We start from the raw sequence: 21510 nt of genomic DNA, 5'->3' as shown, positions 1-21510 counted from the left end.
TATTGCTTCTATTTCAGCTCAAGGAATCTAGAGGAAGGCTGATTCCCGGTTTCGCAACGGAAGTCGAGGTTTCCGCGAGTAGGCCCGTGCACAACCTGACGGACAGCCGTCTTGATTCGCTCTTGCACACCCCCATACCTCACCATGGCCATCCTATAATTCTGCAGGTATCCGATTCGGTGAACATTTGCACAGTACGGAATTATGACGTTGGCCAAGGCTCACGGGGATCGATGTTACCTTGAATTCAGGCACGGGTAATGTACACAGTAGATCTATGTGGACTATGTCTATATTCACGCCACTGATTGGGAATTGGCTATGAGGCCTGGCTCATTGGAGTTTCATTCTGGTCAGAGTCTCCCATCTTCAAACCGCCCCGACGTGGTATTACGGGCTCAAGTAACCTCTCTAATTCATATGTCTTTACTAATCGCTCCCGGTTTTCGTCTCCCAAGACTACTAGCGCCACCCTACCTACAGTAGATAGGTAAGGTACCATGCCTATCTAGACCAGCACAAACACATCCATTTCCCCCTCAGCCATCCTCATCCTCATCCACTTCCCACTCATCACATCCCCCCAATCCACAAAGCATTCCCCGATCAACTCATAGCAGAATCCCAGCTGCTCCTCCCCGGGCGGTTGCAGCACCGGCCGCAGCACAAACGGCACCTTGCCCCCGGCCAGCACGGCGACCACGTCCCCCTCGCCCACCGTCCATGGACATAGCCCCCACAGGGCCTCGCCACCACCTTCTACCTTCCGGTCTCTGTTCCCCTTCCCGGCCGACGCAACGAAGAAACACCGCCCGATGCAAGCGGGCAACTCCCCGTGCTGCGTAACGCGCTCATAATAACACCTTTCTCCACCTTGTTGCTGCTCCTGCGCGGGTTTCCTCCCCGACGTTATATCCGCCGCAGCACCAGCACCAGCAGCACCCGCACCCGCACTCCCGCCCCCGGTACTAATCCCTGTCGGGTGCAGCGCGTCCACGCCCGGCACAGCCTCAGGAAAATACCCCGCGTGGGCGCGCAGGTGGTCGGTAAAGATGAGGTTGCGCACGTCGGGGCCCATGCCGTCGTCCTTGTTGCTGATGCCCGGGTGCGACCACATGCCGGTGTAGCCCGACGGGTCGAGGAGGTCTGGTCCAAAACAAAAACAATGTCAGATACCTTAGGTATGATTTCTTCCTTCCTGACTCGGGATCGGGTGGGGTGGGGTATGCATCGGGAGGAGCAAGTTCTGGAGCGGAGCAAAGTAAAAAGGTGCTACTCTCTCGGAAGGCGGTAATTAAGAGCAACCCACCCCGCCCGGAGCGGAGCTGTAAGTGACGGAAGGGGAGCAGGGATTTGACGTACGGTGGAAGACTGTCGGGACGGTGACGTCCTCTGGGGAAGGTAGTTTAGCGTCGGCTTCGTTGTTGTTTTCTTTGTCTCGGTAGTGGTTGTAGGTATAGGGGTAGATCATGGATTTTGGGGGGTGGGCGACGGCGAGGATGGTGGCGAGCTTGAGACCTCGGAGGCGGAGGAGGGGCGGCTGGTTGGCTTTAGTTCGGGCATCGCTATCCCCGGCGGTGGCGTCTGAATCTGCCGGATGTTGGAGGAGGGCTCGGTTCGGCACGGTGTCGGCCGAGGTGCGGAAGAAAGGGAACTGCTCGAGCAGCGTCATGTGCGACCACCGCGAATAGCCTTCCGTGGCGACGGCCCATGTCGGACGTGCGATGGGCTGCGTTGCCCGCGGATCCGAGTCGCTGAGAGTTCTCTGCCATGCCCGAGCTGGGTGGCAGTGGATGAAGGAGAGGATATCCAGCGACCGGTACTCGTGGATCCACCAGCGAGTAAAGTCAGCCATGACCTCGGACGCGGACTTGGTGTAATCGGGCCGCAGCGCTGGCGGGATGGAGACTCGCGTCTCCTGCCCAAAGGAGAGCAGCGCGAAGAGCTTGTCCCGAGCGTCCGTGGCTTTCATATCCAGCGCGGCCAGAAACACCTGCAATATTCTCAGTGGCTTGTGCTCATCACCTCCCCGGACCGCGGCCGCAGGCTTGAGCTCCAGAGGTCGGCCCATTTGTGGAAGCGGCGTCTGATCCCGAACGCCCGCCAACGTGTTCCAGATGGCCGGCATCGTGAGCTGTCCTCGCAGGTTCGGCGACTGGCCGTCAAAGTGGCGTGACATGATCAATCTGTTGACAAAAAGCAATTCCGCCCAGTTGATCACTTCCTTGCCGTAGTGAACGAGCGTACAGTGCTGAGAGAGGGTTGCTTCTTGGACCACCCACACACGCTGGAACCACGGATGTTGAAATAGACTCTGCATAAAATACGCAAAGTGGACATTGCCCTTTCCGCCTGCCGCTTCGATGGCATACGAGTCAAAGGTGGTGGTGGAATAGGCGTGGTGGTGGAAGATCTCAAGCATACCAGCAAACGAAACGTCCTCCTTGCGCTCTAGAGCATCGAAATCGGCGGCACAAAGCGTGTGGGGAGTTCCGTGGCAAGAGCACTCGTAGCCGCCGGGGCAGACGCGCCTGTGGCAGTTGGAGATGTCGCGAACCACCCGCAGCGCCGCCTCGAGAGCCGTGCTGCCCTCGTCAAGCCAGATATGCACCGCCTGGGCGCGCGAATAGATGGTGCCCATGATGCTAACCTGTTGTGACCGCTCCCCAACGTCGGCCTGGTTGATGCAAATGGCATCGATCCAGATGCGCAGCGGGGTGTCTGGACGGCGGAGTCGTCGGATCGCCCTTGCGACCGTGCCGGAGATGTTAAGGGGAACTGTTCCCGTGCCGTTGGTGGTGTCGAGGGCAATGTCCACGCGCTCCGGCGAGTCGCCCCAGCAGTACGAAAGCGCTTCAAAACTCGTGTGCTGGTCCGAGGGCTCGCCGGCGAGGCTGAGATGGGCAAAGCGGGCGTGGACGGGTTCATCGAACCTGCCGGGCTGGACTACCAGCAGGCGGATCTCCCGGTTCAGGTACCCAAGAGGCCGGTAGTAGCTGACGGGGATGGATGGAGCGGGGGGTTGCTGCAGCTCAGCTGCCTCCCCGGGAATGGCTGGTAGATATTCGATTTTGATGGTGGCTTCTTTGACGATATTTACCCATCCCGGATAGACTGCCTTGCCGACGAGCTGAATGACATCGCCAGGCCGGAGCGACCGCAGCCAGACGCTGGAGCGCAGCTCGGGAAGCTGGGCATCCCATCGGGTGGTGACCTCGAAGAATTCGGGGTTGGCGACACGATTGTGCTGGATCCGGATGGCGCCCAGGTCGCTCTTCTTTCCCTCGGGGCGCCGGAGGACAACCTCAAACCAGGTGTATGACTGTACCTTGCTGTCTGCCCAGCCCTGGTCGCGGGAGACAGTTGTGAACGAGGCCGCCGTGACTGTCTGGGCATCCTTAGGCACGGTAAGCTCGACGTATGGTCGTTGGGGACAATGCTCGTGAATCTGAACCACGCCGCGGCGTGTTGACTCGTGCATCTTCATCGCTGGAGACATGCTGTTATGCACACAGTGTACCGGTCTCCATCGGGATGGATAGTGGCTTCAGAAACCATAGAGTGTGCAACAAGATCACTGAGGCCTCGGGTGACGAACGCCGGGCGGAAAGAAATTGGGTTCCGTGCGAGGCTCCGGCCTGTCCGTGATCATACTTCCCTCGGTGCTTACACAGCACAGAACGATAATTGCAGATCTGTAGCAGCTGAATTGCCTGCATCTCGATACGCAAGGTAGCAATATTGGCTCAGCCCCCTATATGGGGTATCCTTCTCGACCAATGTGATGCCCTCAACGCCCGTCGAAGCTCCCTATCGCCGACAAGGCTCCGCGATTCCGTGCTGATCTCGGGCGTCTGAGCGGGGTTGTCACGCATAGGTGTGCACTGATGCACCAATCATCCATACAGAGATGCTCGGAGGCTGACCGAACAAGGCAATTTCGATGCGACGAGCGATATCATGTCAGGAAGGAGATAGGGACATTTGCCTTGGCCCCGAGGGGAAGCAGATTGCTTGGATGCAGTGATACCTGACAAGGTAGGTAGTCTGTCGTTTGAATGGATTGCCGGCTCGCTCGAATGAGGCTACAACGGGAGCCATGCAGCTGCTACCGCAAGAGCTTGTAACCGAAAGAGGGGTTGTCTCGCTTCACGTGGGACTGTCCAGGAAGGGAGAGGACCCAAGATATGTTGTATGTTCAGGCTACGTCAAACGCAACAGACTTCAACAGTGGCCGAGGTACGAGATACATACGATGGTTCTGGAAAAGAAATTGCTTTTACTCCTGCTTTGGAGTACTGGAACACCTCCGTGACTTAAAGTCGTTACTGTGATACTCGCGAATACCTCTTCACGCAGGTTCTCTCGACTGCAGCCCTCTGGTATTGGCAGTAAGCACGATTATCAACAAACACTATTTCCATGGCCTGGACTACAGGCGCTGCGGTTAATAACCGGGCACCCGTGCAGGACAAGGCTGAGTGAGGGCTGAAGGTATAAGAGCGCCTGGCTCGCCGTGAGAAGACCAGCCCAAACTTTCCCCTCTAACATTCTCAGACAATTACCTCTATTATCTACCTACCCTACAATTACTTTTACCGCCAATGTTGTCCCGCTGCCTCAATCTGACCACTATGGCCGGAGTCACTTCCATTGTCAATCCTGCTAAAGACGGTGAGATCTCCTTTTCTCTATCAGTGCCTTGCGCTTCGTTCACTTGACGACCAAGTCGACGGCTAACTCTAAGGAGAAGGGTTCCACCTTTGGGACCTAGTCCACCTTGTCTAACGGGCCGATGATGGAGAACTCGGCTCTCGCCTCATTTCGCCAGGGTGACCTGGTATGTCTCCTCCGTCTGCCCTCGCGCTGATGTGTGCACACTTAACCTCGGTCTAGTCGACCGTCTACGGACTCAAGACGCGTACTGTCAACAACGGCACCACTTCAGAGACCGTGGCTGAGGTGAACTTCATCAGCCCCGTCTATCAGCCTCTCAATCTCTTCTCCGAGACGAAGTTCGGTCGGATTGTCACCACGCTGCGTCCTGAGAGCGACGGTTTCAGTGCCTTCCTATACTACAGAAAGCCATAAGCCGTCCTAAATTTCCTAGAGGATACAACGGTGGCACTATCACATTAACTATAACAGGAATGAACTCGGGGCCATCTACGAATACTCACTCTGGGACGAGGACCCGAGCAAGACAAAGCTCTCACTAAGCCATATCGGCGACGAGACCCATCTGACTACCTACTAGGACACCAAGAACAGTGCCTGCCATATCATCTACCAGGGTAGCAACAGCGGCGTCCATGACTACAACATTACCAAGGAGGCTCGTACATTATCCGCCCTTGCTTTCTAAACCAACTCACACAGACACAGCTAACAAGGGTATATTTCCAAATGGAAAGGCGCGAGACTAGACGATGTGACCGACGCCATCGATTGGACGCCGCTGGCCGCTGCTTGGAACGCGGTCACGTCCCAGGTGTACCTCTACTACAGCGTCAAGGCGCAGGAGGCATATAAGCTGCGCCGTGTGATCCGCTCGGCTGGAGGTGAATAGGGCAAGCCCAAGTTCCTCTCCAAGGCGAAGGACATGAAGAAGAACACGCAGCTCTCCGCCACGCCGACTGCAGACGGCTGTCACGTCTTCTCGAAGGTGCCAGCGGTAGCTTCCTGCACTATGTTGACAAGTGGTGAGGGGAGGGGGGCCCAGGTATGTCCAGGATCCTTTGACTAGGTAGGTAATTAGGCCTAGCCAGGTAGTAGCAGCCGCACTTCGGTTGTCTGGCTATTGTCCCAATACCTGGCAAACAATACCTCTTACGACCCAATCTATGCTGCTCGTAAAACCTGTATCTGTGCCACACTGTTTGGCGACGAAGGATTCTAGACCTGCCACAGCCTCCTAATCCCTGGAAGCGTGTGGCCCTGATTCTGGTTTCAGGCAATCAGCAAAACAGGCGGTCATGGCACCTCCAAGAGATATTGTCCGCAGCGGTTCCAGACCTATGATTCTAGGTGTACACCTCGTTAGCAAAAGTACTAGCTAGGGACATATAGGTATCTACATAGTGATTAAGGGCTAAGTATCGCACTTCGACTCTTAGGAAGAATGCACCGAGAAACAGGATTTGTAGCTTGGGATTGTCCTGGACAAGAGAATTTTGCTGATGGGTTGCTGCTTCGTCCTTTTTAAGCGCAGGATAGTTGGTCTGCTCTATATACCTAAGTAGGTGATCTCGTGCCTTATATCTATTATGTCTAAGCAGCGTCAGAAGCGGGGACCTTGTAGATAAGCTTTCGGTCCGCGGGCCGACCGCATAGATGCAATGGTGGTGGTCAGCAGTGTTGTCATCGGCCAGCGCCCATCGCTCCTAAACGGTGCCTTAAGCCGATAAGAACGCCAACACACGCTGGGATGAGCCCGCGCTTCGCAATGCCGAATGACCACTGCAGTCCCACTAGCCCGGCTTACCTCCCAGGTCTCGATCCCAGTCCGAGGATACGGCCCGTGCACATGCAGCCTTGCAGCCGTCAGGATTCAGAGTGTGCTAGCTCGCGGATATAGGTGGCCTTGGGATTCGCTCCCTTTCGCCCATCACATCCCTCAGCTTGCCACCGAAATCAAGACACGCGAATCTCATCAGACTTTTTACTCTCTCCGTCCACACCCACTTCAACCGCACCCACCTCGCCGTCAACCCCGTCCTTGAGCGCCAACTCAACAACAGCATGCAGCGTGCCCTCGTCCCGGAACACCCCCGACACGCGTAACCCCGCAGCGTCCGCGACGGCCACGAATTGCTTGAGTGAGCGCTCCTTGCCTCCGACAGCGAGCATCGAGAAGTCCTTGAAGGCCGCGTACAGTGGCAGCGGGCCCGAGTCCGTGTCGGGGTTGAGCTGCTCCGAGATCAGCACGCGGCTGCCGCCGTCCATGGCCCTGGCCACGTTGCGCAGGATGGTGGTGGCGACCGGGTCCGAGTAGTCGCGGAGGATGTGGCGGAGGTAATAGATGGAGGCGCCTATTCCAGCCCGCCGTCGTCGTCAGCCCAGCCCAGCCCAGCCCAGCAGTCTCTCCGACCGGAACTTGTGGATTTTTGCTTAGGTATGCCAAAAGTTAAGCGAGAAAACGAAAACGTACCTCGCACAGGTGCCTCCTTGAAGAAGTCCACCGCAACCCACTCCACCCCGCCCAACTCCTCATCCCCGAAACTGTTCTCCTCCGCCTCCCTCACCACCGCCTCCAGATCCTGCACCACACACCCCACCTCGCGCAGGCCCGGAAACGCCCGCCGCCACAACTTCAGCACATGCCCCGCGCCCCCGCCCACATCCACCCACACCGGGGCCCGGGCGGGGCCCTCCCGGCCCCGCGCCACCGCCCCCTCGACCCGGTCCCGCGGGTACATGCCAACGACGGGCACGCGCGCGTGGCTGACGGCCATGGCGCGCATGAAGAGGCGCAGGGCGGGCGGGTCGCGCCGCAGCAGCGCGAAGTAGTCGAGCTCCGGGCGGCCGGCGGCGTACGAGGCGGGGACGTGGGCGGGGCCGCGCGGCTCGGCGCGGCCGTAGCGGGCGAAGTAGGCCGGGAGGTGCGGCGAGGCGGCGAGGATGTTGGTGTACAGCAGCTGGAACATTGCTGCGAGTGGGGAGGGCGGGAGGAGGAGGTGTGAGGTCGCGGTGTGCGAGATGGTACTGCTCCTGCTGCTGCTGCTGCTGCTGCTGCTGCTGCTGCTGCTGTTGTTGTTGTTGCTGCTGCTACTACTGGTGGGGGACGGCGGGTTGTGCGAGAGGATGTGGGCCGAGGTGAGCATGGAGGCCACGCGGACTGTTTTCCTCGGTGCTTGTGGTTAGCTGTTGGCGGAAGGGCGGTAGGGGAGGAATAGCGGGGACACGTACCGACGAGGCCTTCGTCGGCGTCGATGCGTCGCGCAAGCTCGGCATACGTGATGCTCTCCTCCGGGCCGGACGGGATTGCTTCGAACGCGCCCCAGTGCTGGAACAACCGCACAGCGGACACAACGGACATGGTTGCGAACCAGCTCATGATGGTGTCAGAGGGCGGCCGGACCGCGTTGGCCAGCTCGAGAGCAGCCGTCGCCGTCTTGACGCGCAGGGCGTCGTCGTCGGTGGTGGAGAGCTGGTCGATGCCGCGGCTGATGGTGTCAGTGAGGTGGCGGAGGCGCGCTTGCTTAGGGTCCGGAGGTCCCATTCCAGCCGTCTTAAGGGGCGGCTGCTTGGTAGTGCCGTCGGGAATGGCAGTTGGTGGCAGGTGAGACTCCGTTTCCCTGGCCGTGTTGACGGTGGCATCTTGGCTATGGTTGTCCGTGGTATCCTGAGTGTGGTGGGTCGGGACTGAGCCATCTGTTGCAGGCTCTTCCGTCCTGCCTAACTCATTTACCTTAATCGTTTCCCTTGATGGTGGGCTGCCGGCGAGCGTAGGTTCCTCCAAGCGAGCACCCTCCTGACTCGCTTCCGCCGGGCCTTCGTTCACAGCCCCATCGTGACGTTCTCCAAGCTTCCTGAACTTTGGAACCGGACTCAACTCAGGTGTTGGGATTGCGAGTCTCCCCTGCGAGGTGTTGTCGGGGAAGAACGCGTTGATGATCCCTTGTATAGCCTTGAGCGCTTCAACAGCATCGGGGGAAGTCAGCTGAGGCGCGGCGTGGTCTGTGGCGCCCGATGTGCCGTAGATGATCTTCATTACGGGTTCCATGATAGGGGGTTGCCTTCGAGAAGCTCTTCCAGTATCACGGGATGCTCTGCTAGATCAGGCGGTGATATGAAGTAACCTAGGCCACCTAGGTAAAATCGAAAGGTATCATTCCACCACCACGGTACAAAGGCAAGACCCCTATATATTGCCTCGTCCCCAAACCGCATGCATTCAAACCGAGCATCGGCAGGACCAGAAGAATGCGTGCCCTGACGCAGCACCCGGCCCGGATGTGACGTTGGCCGAAATACGGCGCAGACTCATAGGGCGGGCCGGTGCTTACGTCTGCTGCTGTTCTTTGCCGCGCATTTCCTCAGAGCTGATGGGGGACATCGTGCTCGCGTTCCTATCTCTGGGACCGAAAGCTGCGGGTCGGGCGCGCGGGAGCTCGATACACTCCGAAGTTGCCCGCCCCAATCCGTCGAGGACCTGCCGATTGATGTAGTACACACCACCAAACAACGACTTTGACCCGACGGGATCCAATAAAGCCCACTTCGAGCGGGCGCCGAATTCGTTCCTACGCATCCTGCATGTGCGTCATGGGATCTGATTGCCCGTCGAGAGAACAAAGGAGCGCCATCACTGCTGTGCCGTTGCCACGGTCTCATCGGGACCACGTCGGTCCTAAGCTCTTCACCCGCCGGTCCTTGGGCCGTTACCGTCTGTCCGAGCGAACGGCGCGGTGCATGCGCTCAAGCACTATTGCGCGGCGTCGCTACACACCATGCCATTGCCTCCCCCGTGCCGACGCTCGAAAGACCCCCGGCGGGTCGGGTTGCCTATCGGTTAATTACAGATTTGTGCAGCTGGCTGTCCTGTACAACCCGCGTTTTAACTAAACTCATCACTTCTGGCGCAACTGGACTGAAGGCGAAAGGGGCGAAAAAAAAAAAAAGAAGAAGAAAAAGAAACTGCGACTGCAGATTGCTGACACCGGCAGACGGAATCCTTCCGCCGCCAGCTTCCCTCAGTTAAGACACCATGAGAGAGAAATGGTCAGATTACCCCGCGATAGAGATCACTTGTACTGCGGTACACCCCAAGTACGGCATCCGAAACATTTCGGACTCCTCGCTGAGTCTGCCGTTGCCTTGGCCGACGGGATTTGGTTTCCCCGTGGAGCCCCCTTTTTAGTGCTACCGGCGGAAACAGAGTAGGCTCATAATGGTAACAAAGGAACCTGACAGCGCTTGAAGTGGAGAACGGAAATAGGTGAGACCATTGAGCCGCAACGGCAGTGCTAGCCAAGAAAAAGACCTGTCTGGGAAGACATGGGGCATCATAAACAGAGCTCTTTAGCGTCCAAACTCCCGACTCCCACTCGGCATGATTATCCCAACTCTCTGCATCTTTTCCAGAGCGCCGAACCCATCCCTCGCGTTCTAGTCATCCGCATCAACCTATCAGGAACCTTGCCCACCGAATGTGCGATCCTTGTCCCTTATCATATTTGCCCTCCTCGCCGGATAATCTGCGCCACATCGACATCCATCCACCTTACCTCTTGCGGCTGCGTGGGGTGCTGGGCAAGTGTTGTGCGGTACGGAGGGTTCGGCACCGGACCAGCCGCCGCACCTCTCATAGCCCGCCTCGCATTTAAATTCTCCAACATGTCTGCGGACATGGCCTCAAAGCTGTCTAAAAGAGACAAGGCATCTCTCCACCTGTCACCGTACAATTTCAAGGTGAGCCGGACGTTATCCAAGCAACGGAGGCTGCGGTCCAAGTTATCACCGCCGTCTCGCTCAAGCCTCGGCGGTATCGGGGGAGGGGGCGCCTTGCCCGGCACAGAGAGAGGTATGGGAATCGGGGATCCCGACAGGAGATGATCGCCTGCGTCACGCAGTATCGCGACAAACTGTGACCCCATGAAGTAGACCCTCAGTGCGTCGTGGTAAGTGTAGAACGCCGTGTTGACCACTGAGCTGGCGATGCCGTATATCCTATTCATGTACGAGATGACGTGCTCGAAGATCAACACCCTTCCGTACGGAGTCAGGTGTGGCGCCCTCGCGCTCGGTGCGATGCAGTAAACGTAGCTGTACCGCAGCTCCAGATCGAGCATCTCCCGGATGCGGATCGGCATGTTGTCGGGGAGCCTGTCGGACCACTCCCGCATGTCGAAGCACACCTGCCAGATGTAGGCAGTTGGGTCGGGCAGGGGGTCGTTCGGATCAGACTGGAAGAGCGTCTGGTACCAGCTAGACTGCAACTGGCGCAACTTGAAGAGCGGGATCGACGCATCTGGCGGGCTAGGTTTCCCGATAGAGCCTGCCATGGAGAGAGGGTTGCTTGAGTTGGTCGGCGAGGGGAGAGCTACGGACACGGCATCGTCGTAAAATGAGAAAGCACGAGCGTGAACCATACTTATTGCCCTTGAGGAAACCAATGTTAGAGAAAGCCGAGAAAAACGCAACAGAGACCAATACCAACCTGTCTAGAGAATAAACACAGTAAAACGTCCTGCGACGCGGTTCCAAATCGGACTGCTGAATATGGGGCAGATCCTGGTGGAAACCCAAGTCGATCACGGCGCGACATGTGAAGCCAATAAGATGCCAACTGTCGAAGTGAGTAGGGTCAAGCATGGAGTATTGGGTGAGAAGCAACAGCGACTGAAGCTGGGTAGCGTAGCCGGGGGTAAGCGCCCGATCCGCATGTGGTAGTGCGCGGGCCACGAACTCGATCGCGTTGAGATAACTCTCGTCGTGCATGTTCCTGCTCTGCGCCGCCGACGAAATGGCAAGCACCATCCAAAAAAGCCAATGCTCAGAGCTCCGAAGGGTGGCTGGGACTTCTTGGTAGAGCCGATCGACGATCGAATACAGCGAAACGATGGAAAATGCGGGATAGAGGGGTAGAATGTTGGTCTCATAGAACTGGACCATGGCTCTCGTATCATGTTCGGCTGGAAGACTGGTACCTTTCGGCTCCGGGACCGGATCGTTGGTCGAGGCTGCCAGGACTAGGCGGGCGAACGTCATGTTCAACTCGGACGGCTCAAAGTCCCGCGTGGTGGCGTTGACCGACCTGTGACAAAGGTTGAGCAATTCCTTCGGGAGAGAATTAGCCAGTGATGGACTCACAGGTAGCCAAAGTCTGACACCAACGAATTGACATCCGCATCTTCTCGGGTCCGAGCAGCTTTGCGGTGGATGGCAGCTCGGATGAGAGCCAAGGAATCTTTGCGGCCTGGTTCCATGGCGAGAGGAACATCGGGGTCGTGCTGTGCCACCGAAGCCTTTCGCGACCGAGCGTACGACAGTCTCTTCTCCAGCTTCTCTATTCTCAGTTCTAACGCAGCGACATAGCTAGACGGAGACGATAGTCATTAGACATGAGCATTGCTGGGATGCCGTCATCGGGCCAACGTACCTCCTCTCTTTGCCCCGGGCAAACTGATCGTTCGCTGCGGAGCACTCGCTCTCACGACCGGCCTTTTCGCATGCTGTGCATGCTGGCAACTTGCCATCGCACTGGCCAAAGGTTAGTCAGGAGTTGAACCATAAGAAACGATTTGCCCCTGGGCAAGGTACGCCACCTTCACTTTCGCGGAACGACCTGGGAGAGATACAGGTCAGTTGGCACGCGGCAACGCGAGGGAAAGGTTAGATAGGGTTGGGGGGCTCACATCTCGAACAGGCAGATACCGGCCGTGAGACCCTGAGGATAGGGTTATCTGAGAAGCTTGAACGAGGCATGGTGGCTCCACCTAGTGGGACCCCAGGATTACTGTCCCTAAGGCAGCCCACGACCCCGGCTGGGCTCTAAGTTAAGGCCCGGGACGGTCCCCGCCAACACTATTTATCTCGACGGTTTGCAGAGCAGGGTGTTTGCGGCGATCAGAGTACTGAGATAGATATGCGTGATACTGTTGGACCTCAGCGGCTGGAAGTGGCAATGCGCCGGTTGAGAGTGGTGCACTTGTCGCTTTGCTCAAAACCAGGAACCGCAGAGCTGAGAGACTGAGCCACCGTCGAGTGCGGTTTCAGATGCACGGTACCGGATACAGCTGAGGTCACCAAACGCTGCTGTAAACCTGCAGGAAGGTCTGGGAATCCGATATCTATAACGGGATTCCAGGCGCAATCTCGATCTGTAGTCTGGAAAAGCAGGACAACGAGGGTGGGGAAACGGGATGCAGGATGCGGGTTGCGGGTTGCGGGTTGCGGGTTGCCGGTTGTCAAAAAGATCTGGAACTTGTGGGGCTTAGGAACCTGGGCCGGGTTGAGATGGTTGGTGGCCTTGATGTCGTCGGAAGAGGGACTTAAACGGACAAGGCTGCAGGCAGCTATAGGAGGCTACCAGCCGGCTGCGTCTGATGGTGGAATTATTGAGCGGAAGGGAGATGGAACATGCTGCCTTGGCATCTGCTCGGGGTTTGCTTTGTGCAGAAACTCGATCCGTCTCTCGGACGGCCAAGGAGATAAAGTCGAGGCAGAATGCGGCTAGGAGCTTGTCCGGCGAGGCGCCTGTCACCGCCAAGGAGTGTTTCATTCGCCCCATGCACAGGGGCGGTAAAGCTGCTGGTGAGTGGGTACCTAACGGCGGGGGATTGAATAGGCAACTACTCTACAAGATAAGCATATATTCAAGTTTCAAGTAGGTGAGCTCAACGGTTGCTTACTGAAGAGCAATTCTATGGCTTTGGGGGCTGATTAAGTTCCCGCTTGGAGTATATGCCCCTACGCCGGCTCTTTGTTGAAACGTCAAAACCGACAGACAAATCGGAAGTTCCTCGACAGGACTCGGTAATCTCGAGAATGGAATTGTGATCGATCGTTCGGCCGGGCATCAAGTCTAGTTGGGGCCGAGGGAAGGACCCTGCTCCGCCGTGCAAGGGGCAGTAGCCCCGCAAAGCATGAGGACCTTAGGTACAGTAGTTATTGGGTCAAAGGGCAGCTTGTCCAGGCTGTTAGACTCAAATTACACTATCTGAATGCCAGCCCAATCACCTGTCTTTGGGAGATGCGATGGAGTTATCAGGAGGGGTTTTGGTAATATGTGTCGCCGCAATATTAAAACTGGGGTCCGGGACGGTACAGTACTTTCTCTCACCGAGAAGTTTGTGGGGTAACGACTGAGACCCCGCTATTCCACAGAGCTTCAAGAACCCCGCCTGTCCCCGCTGCGTTGGATTTGGATTTACAGATCGTCCTTCAGCGATCAAAGAATAAAACCACATTTCCTTCTGTGGTAAAGAAGGGGGGGGGGGGAAGAAGAGGGAGGAAAAAAAAAAAAAAAAAGAAAGAAAAAAGAAAGGAAGAGGTCACGGGTGCACAGAGGTTGCAGCGGCGCCCGCCTGGTATTACTTTAGCTGCATCTCTCTGCAATGTCTCGCTGGGCGCAGCTGTTAGCCGTTAGATGTTCCATTTTGCATGTTGCAAGGGGGGGTGGCACGGCTCAGCGAATCAGGATCTGCACGCTGAGGCTGGCACAAACCGCCCTGGGCGTAGGTTGGCTCAGGTCTCTCATGCCTCGAAATACCTCCTTAGAGGATGGCATCTCTACCTGCCTCAGCGTCCGCACATTGATCCTCCGCAACGATATTGGACGCTCGGGGTCTTTCGCATAATGCCACATATTCCCGTGTCCCGCATCCCGACAACTGACACCGGCATCCACGTGTTTGTCTGCTCTGCATAATCGCAACAGCCCGAACAGTCCCTCAAGTGCTTCTGGCCCGGCCACCCATAGACGCCGTCAAAAGTTATACCACCTGTTCCCTATGATCCCGCGACCACCCCAGCTCTTCTATCTCGGAACCCCTCCGGCCCGGGCACCATATCCATGGGACAGCCCGGAGAGTGATGCGCCCAATCGCATCGCCCATACGCTGACGGCATGTTGCAGATGCCGGCAGGTGAGTGGCCCCTTTCCCAGCAGCATCCCTGCGATGTTGACTCCCGGTCGTCTAGAGGAAGACGAGGTGCGACCCCACCCTACCGCGATGCCTCCCCTGCGAACGGTCGGGCTCGACGTGCGAGTACTACGACAGCGCCAAGGGCAAGAGGATTAACCGCTCCTACGTCGTCAATCTTCAGAAGAAGGTTCGCCAGCTCGAGGCCGAACTATCCCAGTACACGGACGAGGAGAGCGACCATCCGCACAACTATGATGATATGGTTCGTCCCGGCGGCATGGTCCGCCTCGGCGAGACGGGCGAGACGGCGCGCTATCTCGGGCCCAGCAGCGGCATCGCCATGACACGACTGCTCATGGAAGAAGCCAAGAGGTACACTGAGTCTCGGAGGATAGCCGACCTCATCCCGGAAGTGCGCACGAGAAGGATTGTCAAAAAAGACCGTATGCAAAGCGTCGTAATGGGAGGGAGCGTCAGCGGCCCTTCGAGCCGGAAGAAGAGCTTCCCGGCAACCAGTGTCATTCCCGCACCATCCCTGCCCAGTAGGGAGACGGTTGATGGCCTAGTGCGGATATTCAACGAGAGAGGTGCGAGATCTCCCTGCCACCTCCCCCAACAAACTCGTATACGCTAACAGCTAGGACCAGTCCAAATCTTTACGCCCATTCTCCACGAAAAGGTGTTCGCAAAAGACGTAGAAGATGTGTTCGCCGGTGACACGGACCCGTACAAGCACTTCGTTCTCAACATGGTCGTAGCAATCAGCTTACAGAAAATGGACGGGTATCCCGGTCTCGCTGCTAGCTACTATCTTAGCGCCATGCAACACTTCGAGGACGTTGTTCGTCCCAAAGACCTGAAAACATTACAGTGCCTCGCTATGATCGGACAATACTCCCTCCTGACGCCCACAAGGACGGCCATATACTACGTTGTCGGGCTCGCGACGAGGATATGCCAGCAACTGGGTTTTGGGGACGAGCGCACCATAGCATTGGGATCTCCAGATCCCCAAACTCTCGACATGAGACGGAGGCTGAGCTGGATTGTCACGACTAACGAATTTGGGCTTGCCCACATCATGGGGCGGCCGAATGGTTTTGCCAGGAGTGATGACCTTATGAACGTCAAGTTCTTCGAATCGGTCGCAGATGAGGACATCACCCCGGAAGCTGTTCGCCCCGGCCCGCCGTGTGTAAGAAAGATGGTTGCGATATACTTTTGCAAGATGAGGCTTCTCCAGGCCGAGATCCGCCGCGTGCTCTACGAGAAGAAGCGATCAGAGCCAACCCACGAGGGTCATCCGTGGTTCGCGCAAATGGAACAGAAGCTCAAGGAGTGGCTTGATGCCTGCCCAGAACAGCCTCCATGGTGCAGGCCCTGGTATGTCTCACCGAACCAGCCATTCTTGACTCCGCAGCTTACCGAGTCGTAGGTTTACCGGCCGTTACCATAATATGGTCATCTCCCTCTACCGGCCTTCCCCCCAGGTGCCGAGGCCCACTAGCAATGCAGCTGCGAGATGCTTTGAAGGTGCCCGGTACATCATCGGCTTGACGTCTCGGCAGGTCCAGCAGGGGGCAGTAGACGTTACTTGGGTCTTTCTGTTGACGATTTATTCGTCTTTGAACGCGCTTCTTTGGTCAATCTCGTACCCTGAGGTCAGGGCCGAGCACACCCGGGAAGAGGTACAAGACCTTGCCGCGACGGCTCTTGAAACTATCACCAACTGTTCCGACCGTTGGCCTGGGTCCTCGTCTGCGATTCAACTCTATACCGTGTTCGCCAACGCTTGTTTGCAGAGCTACGATGTCAAGGAGGAGACCCCTTCACCAGCCTCAAGCGGTCAGATCGATACGCCAGGATCATACGCCGGGCCTATCTCACCCGAGTCGAACACGCCAGGAGGCACTCCGACCCGACAAACTCAACCACAGTCAGCGTCATCACTGTTCAACACATCTCCTTTCGGGTATGTCTTTGAGATGGCCCCAGAGCACTCTGCTCAGTATGGATTCGATGGCGGTCCGTTCCAACACCAGCCGACCTTCCGTTCGAACTCCATTTTTATGAGCCCGTCAACAGACGCGAACGGTCGCAGGTTATCTCACCTCGCCCCTGATTCCTCCCATGCGCACGATGGGGCACTCCCGGAGCGCATCGGGACGGCGCTGCCAACCCCAATGCCAATATCCCAGAGCAATCCCATACACCCTACAACCACCAGCTCGGCCTCCTCGCTGCCCACACCGCCGGAGTCCCTCGCCCCGCCATCCACTGATGACAGAAACACTGCCATTTCGCCGGGATTAACCCCAGTGACAGCACGAACAGCAAGCCCCCACCCGACACCGACGCTACAGACTGTCAGCCCGACTCCGATGCCGCTGCAACATAGTCCGGCAGCGCGGCTCGTTACGACAATAAAGCAAGAAGCCCCGGAATTTTCCCCATCGCAGTTCAAACAGCAGCCTCATCGTCATCATCAACAGCAACAACAACAACAACAGCAGCAGCAGCAGCAGCAGCAGCAGCAGCAGCAGCAACAACAACAGGGCATGCCCCCTCCCCCATCATCAAGACCAACCCCAGCCTTCACCATCCCGCCCCCACCTCATTCCCACTCCACACAACAGCGCCCCCTCCCAGCCACCACATCCGTGACCGTCACGGACTGGTTCAGTCCCCCACCTCCTTTCATCTCCCCGCACTCTTTCTCCAGCGGCATGGCGCCGCCCCAGCCCTTCATCTGGGACTTGGACGCCGCCGCGCCGAACCCCTTCATCGGTCTGGGCCTGGGAGGCGACGAAGCCGAAGTGGGCGTCGGCAGCGCGCGGAATCAGCCCGTCGGGGAGCCGCCACATACCGCTGCCGAAGAAGGGAGTGGCTGGAATTTCGGCTGGGCAGGAGCTCCGGGGATGGAAAGTGGAGGCCAGCAACAACAACAACATCAACAACATCAACAACAATCGGGACAGTATCATCATCATCATCACCCGTTTGGTGGCGCTGGTGGTGCAGGTGGGTTTGGATTGTTCGGCAGCCAGCGGCACGGCAGTCTCAGCCACGAGCAGCAGCTGGAGCTGATGGATGTGCTTGAGACGGAGGGCATGCAGGAAATTGAAGGGTTTCTGAGCATGGGCGCCATGGGGATGGGGTTGGATGCGAGTCAGGGCGGGGGGGACCAGGGCGGGAGGGGAATTGGCTGGGGCTAGGACACGCTTTCATAATCCCTGTTTTTGTTTTCTTTCTTTAGTTTTTTTATTTTTATTTTTATTTTTATTTTTTTTTCCTTTCATGAGGGGAAAAAAAAAACGGTACGGTATAAACACTGGGTGTGGGATCTGCTGTGGATAGGGATCTTATAGGCTGGTTGGTGCTCGGAGAAGGAAAGGTGGTGCTACTGGAGGTTATATACGGTTTGGTTACTAAGGTATTGACAATGATTCCCCCTGTACTGTTTGGTTCAGCTCTTTTTGGAGCGCGGGAGGGGAGGGAATTGTAGCATCCACGTGTGATGCTACCAGATTCCCGGGTCCACGGGAGATGGCCTAGATCTGGTTACTGGCAGCAAGACCGACTCGTATTCACCGAAACCGCCACCTTGGGAGTAACCCCTGGAATGCTAATGGGGTTGCTTAGGGCTATGACAACCAGCATCGCACTGACAACTTGAGGGTTTCAGAAATGGGGCAACACGCCGTCACGCCTTGTCGTGTATGCAACGCTGCTGTAGATGGCTACCAGCCCAGTAATCCTACCAGTCCTGCGGGACAAATCCAACGCTGTTGTTGCTTTGACGATCCCTCCCTCCCTCCCTCCTGCCCCCTCAGACCTGCGTCTCGACCTCACCCTCGCCATCTCCATCCCCCGCCTCCCCTTCACCTTCACCATCCCCATCCCCATCCGTCTCGCCGCCGCCGCTGCCAGCCTTCCTCTCGTCCCTCTGCACATCCTCCACCTTGGCTCCCGCCGACCCAACGGCCTTCTTAACCGGCTTCTTCTTCCGCTTGCGCGCCGCCCCGTCACCCGCAGCGGCTCCGCCGGCGCCAGATCCGGCGCTGGGAAGCGGGGCCTCAAGAACCCAGCGCGCGACGGCGCTGGCACGCTCAGTCGAGATGGGGTAGTCCCTGCCGTCGTCGAAGGCTGCGCGGCTGCGCGGCGTGGAAGGGGTCGGGGGTAAAGGAGTCGCCGTGGCGGTACTGCCCGTGTGGATGAGGGCTTGGGGTTGGGGTTGGGGTTGAGGGTGGGGTTCGGTTTCGCTCGCCGCGGTTGCGGTTGCGGTTGCGGTTGCGGTTGCGTCGGCAGCGTTGGGCTGCGTAAGGTTATTGACGGACGCGGCCGCCCGTGGCGCGTCGAGCTCGCCGCGCGCGAGCTTGGCGTCGAGAGCAGCCACGGCGTTGTCGAGGCGGTAGTCACGCTCGGCACGGAGCTGGCGCGCGCGGATGGCCAGATGGAACGTAGACTCGTCGTTGACGCGGTCATCGCCGAGAGCGTCGACGACGGCCTGGTGGAGGATGCCGTCTTCGCGCTGCTTTTCAATCTCGGGGGGCGGTACGCTTCCCGGAGCGGTCGGGGAATCGGGGCTCGTGGTGGCACTGTCGCCACCTAGGCCAACGAGCGCCTCCGTCCGCTTGGGCGGCGGCGGCGGCGGCGGCGGCGGCGGCAGAGAGACGGGAACTTGTCCGGAACCGTTCCCAGTGGACTGGAAGAGCGGGAGGGGTGCCGGTGCACATAGATCCTCCCACGTGCCCGCCAACTGAATCCAGTTGCTACCTGCTCGCAGGACCTCGACCCAGTCGGCCCGGGCTGGACATCTGCTCGATTGAAAGACCGGGTAACCGTCCGCGAGACGCGCGAGACGGGCTACCATGTAGGCGTGGCGAAGCAGCTCTTTAGCTGACGTCTGGATGAGACAGTGGCATAATAGAAGAGCGTGGAGTGCATCGGTGAGGAGTGGATGGCACGTTAGAGTTTCTGTGGTAGTCTGCACTGAGCCTGGAGACGGTGGTTGTTGCTGGCGCGTCGTAACGAGCTCGGTGCTTGGATACGCGGGGAGGCCGGAAGGCGGGGAGGGTGTGAACAGATCCGACAGCGTATATATGCGGTGAGGTGCGTTGCTCGGTTCGCCCTCGCCTGCCACAGGGGACCGAGGCCCCGCGGGATAGCTGTGAGAGCGTGGCACCCTAGCGCCGTTCACGGCAAAGTTCACCTTCCGGGTGAAATCCTCGGCTATCTCGATGGGCAGATCCGGTGAGTACTCGAAATGAGCGAGATAGGCTGTGTAATCGCGAAGTGCCCGTTTCGCGTTGTGTCTTACAAGCTTCCTCGCTTCGGCCATCCTCTTCTGTGCCTCCTCTGCGGCCGTCGGCAATCCTGCACTTTGTTCCTGTTCCGTAGCTACAGTCTCATTCCTGGTGTCACTGTCAACGTGCCCATTTGCCACATCCGACTCCCTGGTCATGGACCCCCGCGGGGTTAGGTGTTGCTCCGGGAGCGCCGTTGCAACATGGCGACAGGCGGTTGCCAAGTAGACGCCCGCTCGCTGAAAGAGGAGCTGCATCTCCAAGCTGCTCGGCTGGTCTTCTTCCTTCAAGATGATGCCCTCCTGCCTTCGAGTATTCCCCTGTGGTTGCTTTTCGGAGATCTGGGTCTCCTGAGATGAGATCTTGCGTGAAGTATGTGCCGGGCGGTACAAGCGATGCAATTTGAGTGCCTCGGTCAGGTCGTCAATGGCCCCTTGATAGTCGTCCTTGAAGACGCGCACCATGGCCCTGGTCCTCAAGGGCTCTGGATCGCTCGGCCTCGCAGCGACAATCTCGTTCAGGGGCGTCAGGCTGGTGCATTCGGCCAACTGGCGGCTCGGTATCTTCTCGTGGAAGAAGTGAACGTACTTAGCGTCGGGATCCTGCGGGTTACGCTGGAGCACTAGGGAGGCCACTTCCTCGAGAGACGAGGCGCTCTGCATGGTGGCGACGCTGCAGGCAATCTCGTCCAGGCGGTATGCCTTGACCAGCTTCTGTGTTGCCTGCTCCCTCATCCGATGTTTCCTCTCCGGGCTCAGCTTCGTCTGGGGCGGCGGACGGAGGCCGAATTCAAGGCCTAGCGCTGATGCATGGTGAGATGCGCCGGGTAGAGTCCGGTGGCCAATGGAGGCCACGCCGCTGGCGGCCCGGACGGCAAGGTTGGTAGCCTCATCGACGAGCCGTCTGATCTTGACCAGGTCAAAGAAGACGGCGGGGTCGATGGGGCGGGGCCGCGGGGTGTTGTAGTTTGCATTTGCGATAGTCTCGAGTATCTCGGGCGGCAGCTGGAGCCATGGACCATGGAAAGACGATATGTAGCGCCAATGCCTATGGCGTGCTGCCGTCAGTCGTTGCCCGCAGGGGAACAAAGCCGAAACGGTGGAGGGAGGGGGGGCGGCGGTCTAAGGGAGAATGGTGCGGGGTCCGCCGTGCCGTCGACGATGAGACAAACCACCAGACAGGACGGCAATGAACCGCTTCTACAAAAGCCAATTGGATGGGTAGAATGACGGGGGAGCGTGGGATAGAAGCGCACTTGTTCCTACAGATTACAAGTACCTGCTGCGAGGGCGGCGGCGGCGGCGGCGGGGCCTTTGTCTTTGTGGGCTTCTTCAGAGCGGGCGACGACATTGTTGTCGGCGAGGGTAACGACTGCGTTGCCGGAGACGGCGGGTCACCATTGACGTTCTCCCCATCTTCGCCGGGGGCCGACTTTTTCTTCTTGGGCATGCTCGGCAGTTGAAGCAAGGTCGGCCGAGACTGCACGAATCGGCGGGTCGGAGCGGCGCGGCGGCAGCGGAGAGGCAAGGGGCGTCGCGTCGCAGGCACAAATTGGGCCCTTTGGCGGGGATCGAGTTGACGTCAGGTCAGGTCAGCAGCGAAAACCCCAACGA

The 21510-nt window shown here is 58.1% G+C and overlaps 6 protein-coding genes across 6 annotated transcripts; 2 read left to right on the top strand and 4 right to left on the bottom strand.

Moving 5' to 3' along the window:
• Positions 1–508: 508 nt before the first annotated feature.
• Positions 509–3499, bottom strand: MFIFM68171_08866 (uncharacterized protein; the record flags this gene model as incomplete). Its single annotated transcript, XM_071064285.1, has 2 exons — positions 509–1146; positions 1363–3499. The coding sequence occupies 2 exons, from the start codon at positions 3497–3499 to the stop codon at positions 509–511; spliced, it is 2775 nt and encodes a 924-aa protein (XP_070920386.1).
• Positions 3500–4795: 1296 nt separating this feature from the next.
• Positions 4796–5091, top strand: MFIFM68171_08865 (uncharacterized protein; the record flags this gene model as incomplete). The annotated part of the gene is made up of 2 exons (XM_071064284.1): positions 4796–4840; positions 4897–5091. The coding sequence occupies 2 exons, from the start codon at positions 4796–4798 to the stop codon at positions 5089–5091; spliced, it is 240 nt and encodes a 79-aa protein (XP_070920385.1).
• A 1542-nt stretch (positions 5092–6633) lies between these two features.
• Positions 6634–8725, bottom strand: MFIFM68171_08864 (S-adenosyl-L-methionine-dependent methyltransferase; the record flags this gene model as incomplete). The annotated part of the gene is made up of 3 exons (XM_071064283.1): positions 6634–7031; positions 7151–7837; positions 7909–8725. The coding sequence occupies 3 exons, from the start codon at positions 8723–8725 to the stop codon at positions 6634–6636; spliced, it is 1902 nt and encodes a 633-aa protein (XP_070920384.1).
• Positions 8726–10172: 1447 nt separating this feature from the next.
• On the bottom strand, positions 10173–12429 carry MFIFM68171_08863 (GAL4-like transcriptional activator; the record flags this gene model as incomplete). The annotated part of the gene is made up of 6 exons (XM_071064282.1): positions 10173–11103; positions 11162–11758; positions 11815–12039; positions 12104–12204; positions 12270–12289; positions 12360–12429. The coding sequence occupies 6 exons, from the start codon at positions 12427–12429 to the stop codon at positions 10173–10175; spliced, it is 1944 nt and encodes a 647-aa protein (XP_070920383.1).
• Positions 12430–14456: 2027 nt separating this feature from the next.
• MFIFM68171_08862 (Pyrimidine pathway regulatory protein 1) lies at positions 14457–17806 on the top strand (the record flags this gene model as incomplete). Its single annotated transcript, XM_071064281.1, has 4 exons — positions 14457–14591; positions 14647–15178; positions 15233–15974; positions 16027–17806. 4 exons carry the CDS (start codon positions 14457–14459, stop codon positions 17804–17806), a joined length of 3189 nt encoding a protein of 1062 aa, XP_070920382.1.
• A 614-nt stretch (positions 17807–18420) lies between these two features.
• Positions 18421–21346, bottom strand: MFIFM68171_08861 (Histidine kinase group protein; the record flags this gene model as incomplete). Its single annotated transcript, XM_071064280.1, has 2 exons — positions 18421–20944; positions 21153–21346. The coding sequence occupies 2 exons, from the start codon at positions 21344–21346 to the stop codon at positions 18421–18423; spliced, it is 2718 nt and encodes a 905-aa protein (XP_070920381.1).
• Between the last annotated feature and the right edge of the window lie 164 nt (positions 21347–21510).

The sequence above is a fragment of the Madurella fahalii genome (assembly GCF_045866475.1).
Source record: "Madurella fahalii IFM 68171 DNA, scaffold_5, whole genome shotgun sequence".
Classification (NCBI taxonomy): Eukaryota; Fungi; Ascomycota; class Sordariomycetes; order Sordariales; genus Madurella; species Madurella fahalii.
This window is presented reverse-complemented; position numbering and strand designations above follow the sequence as displayed.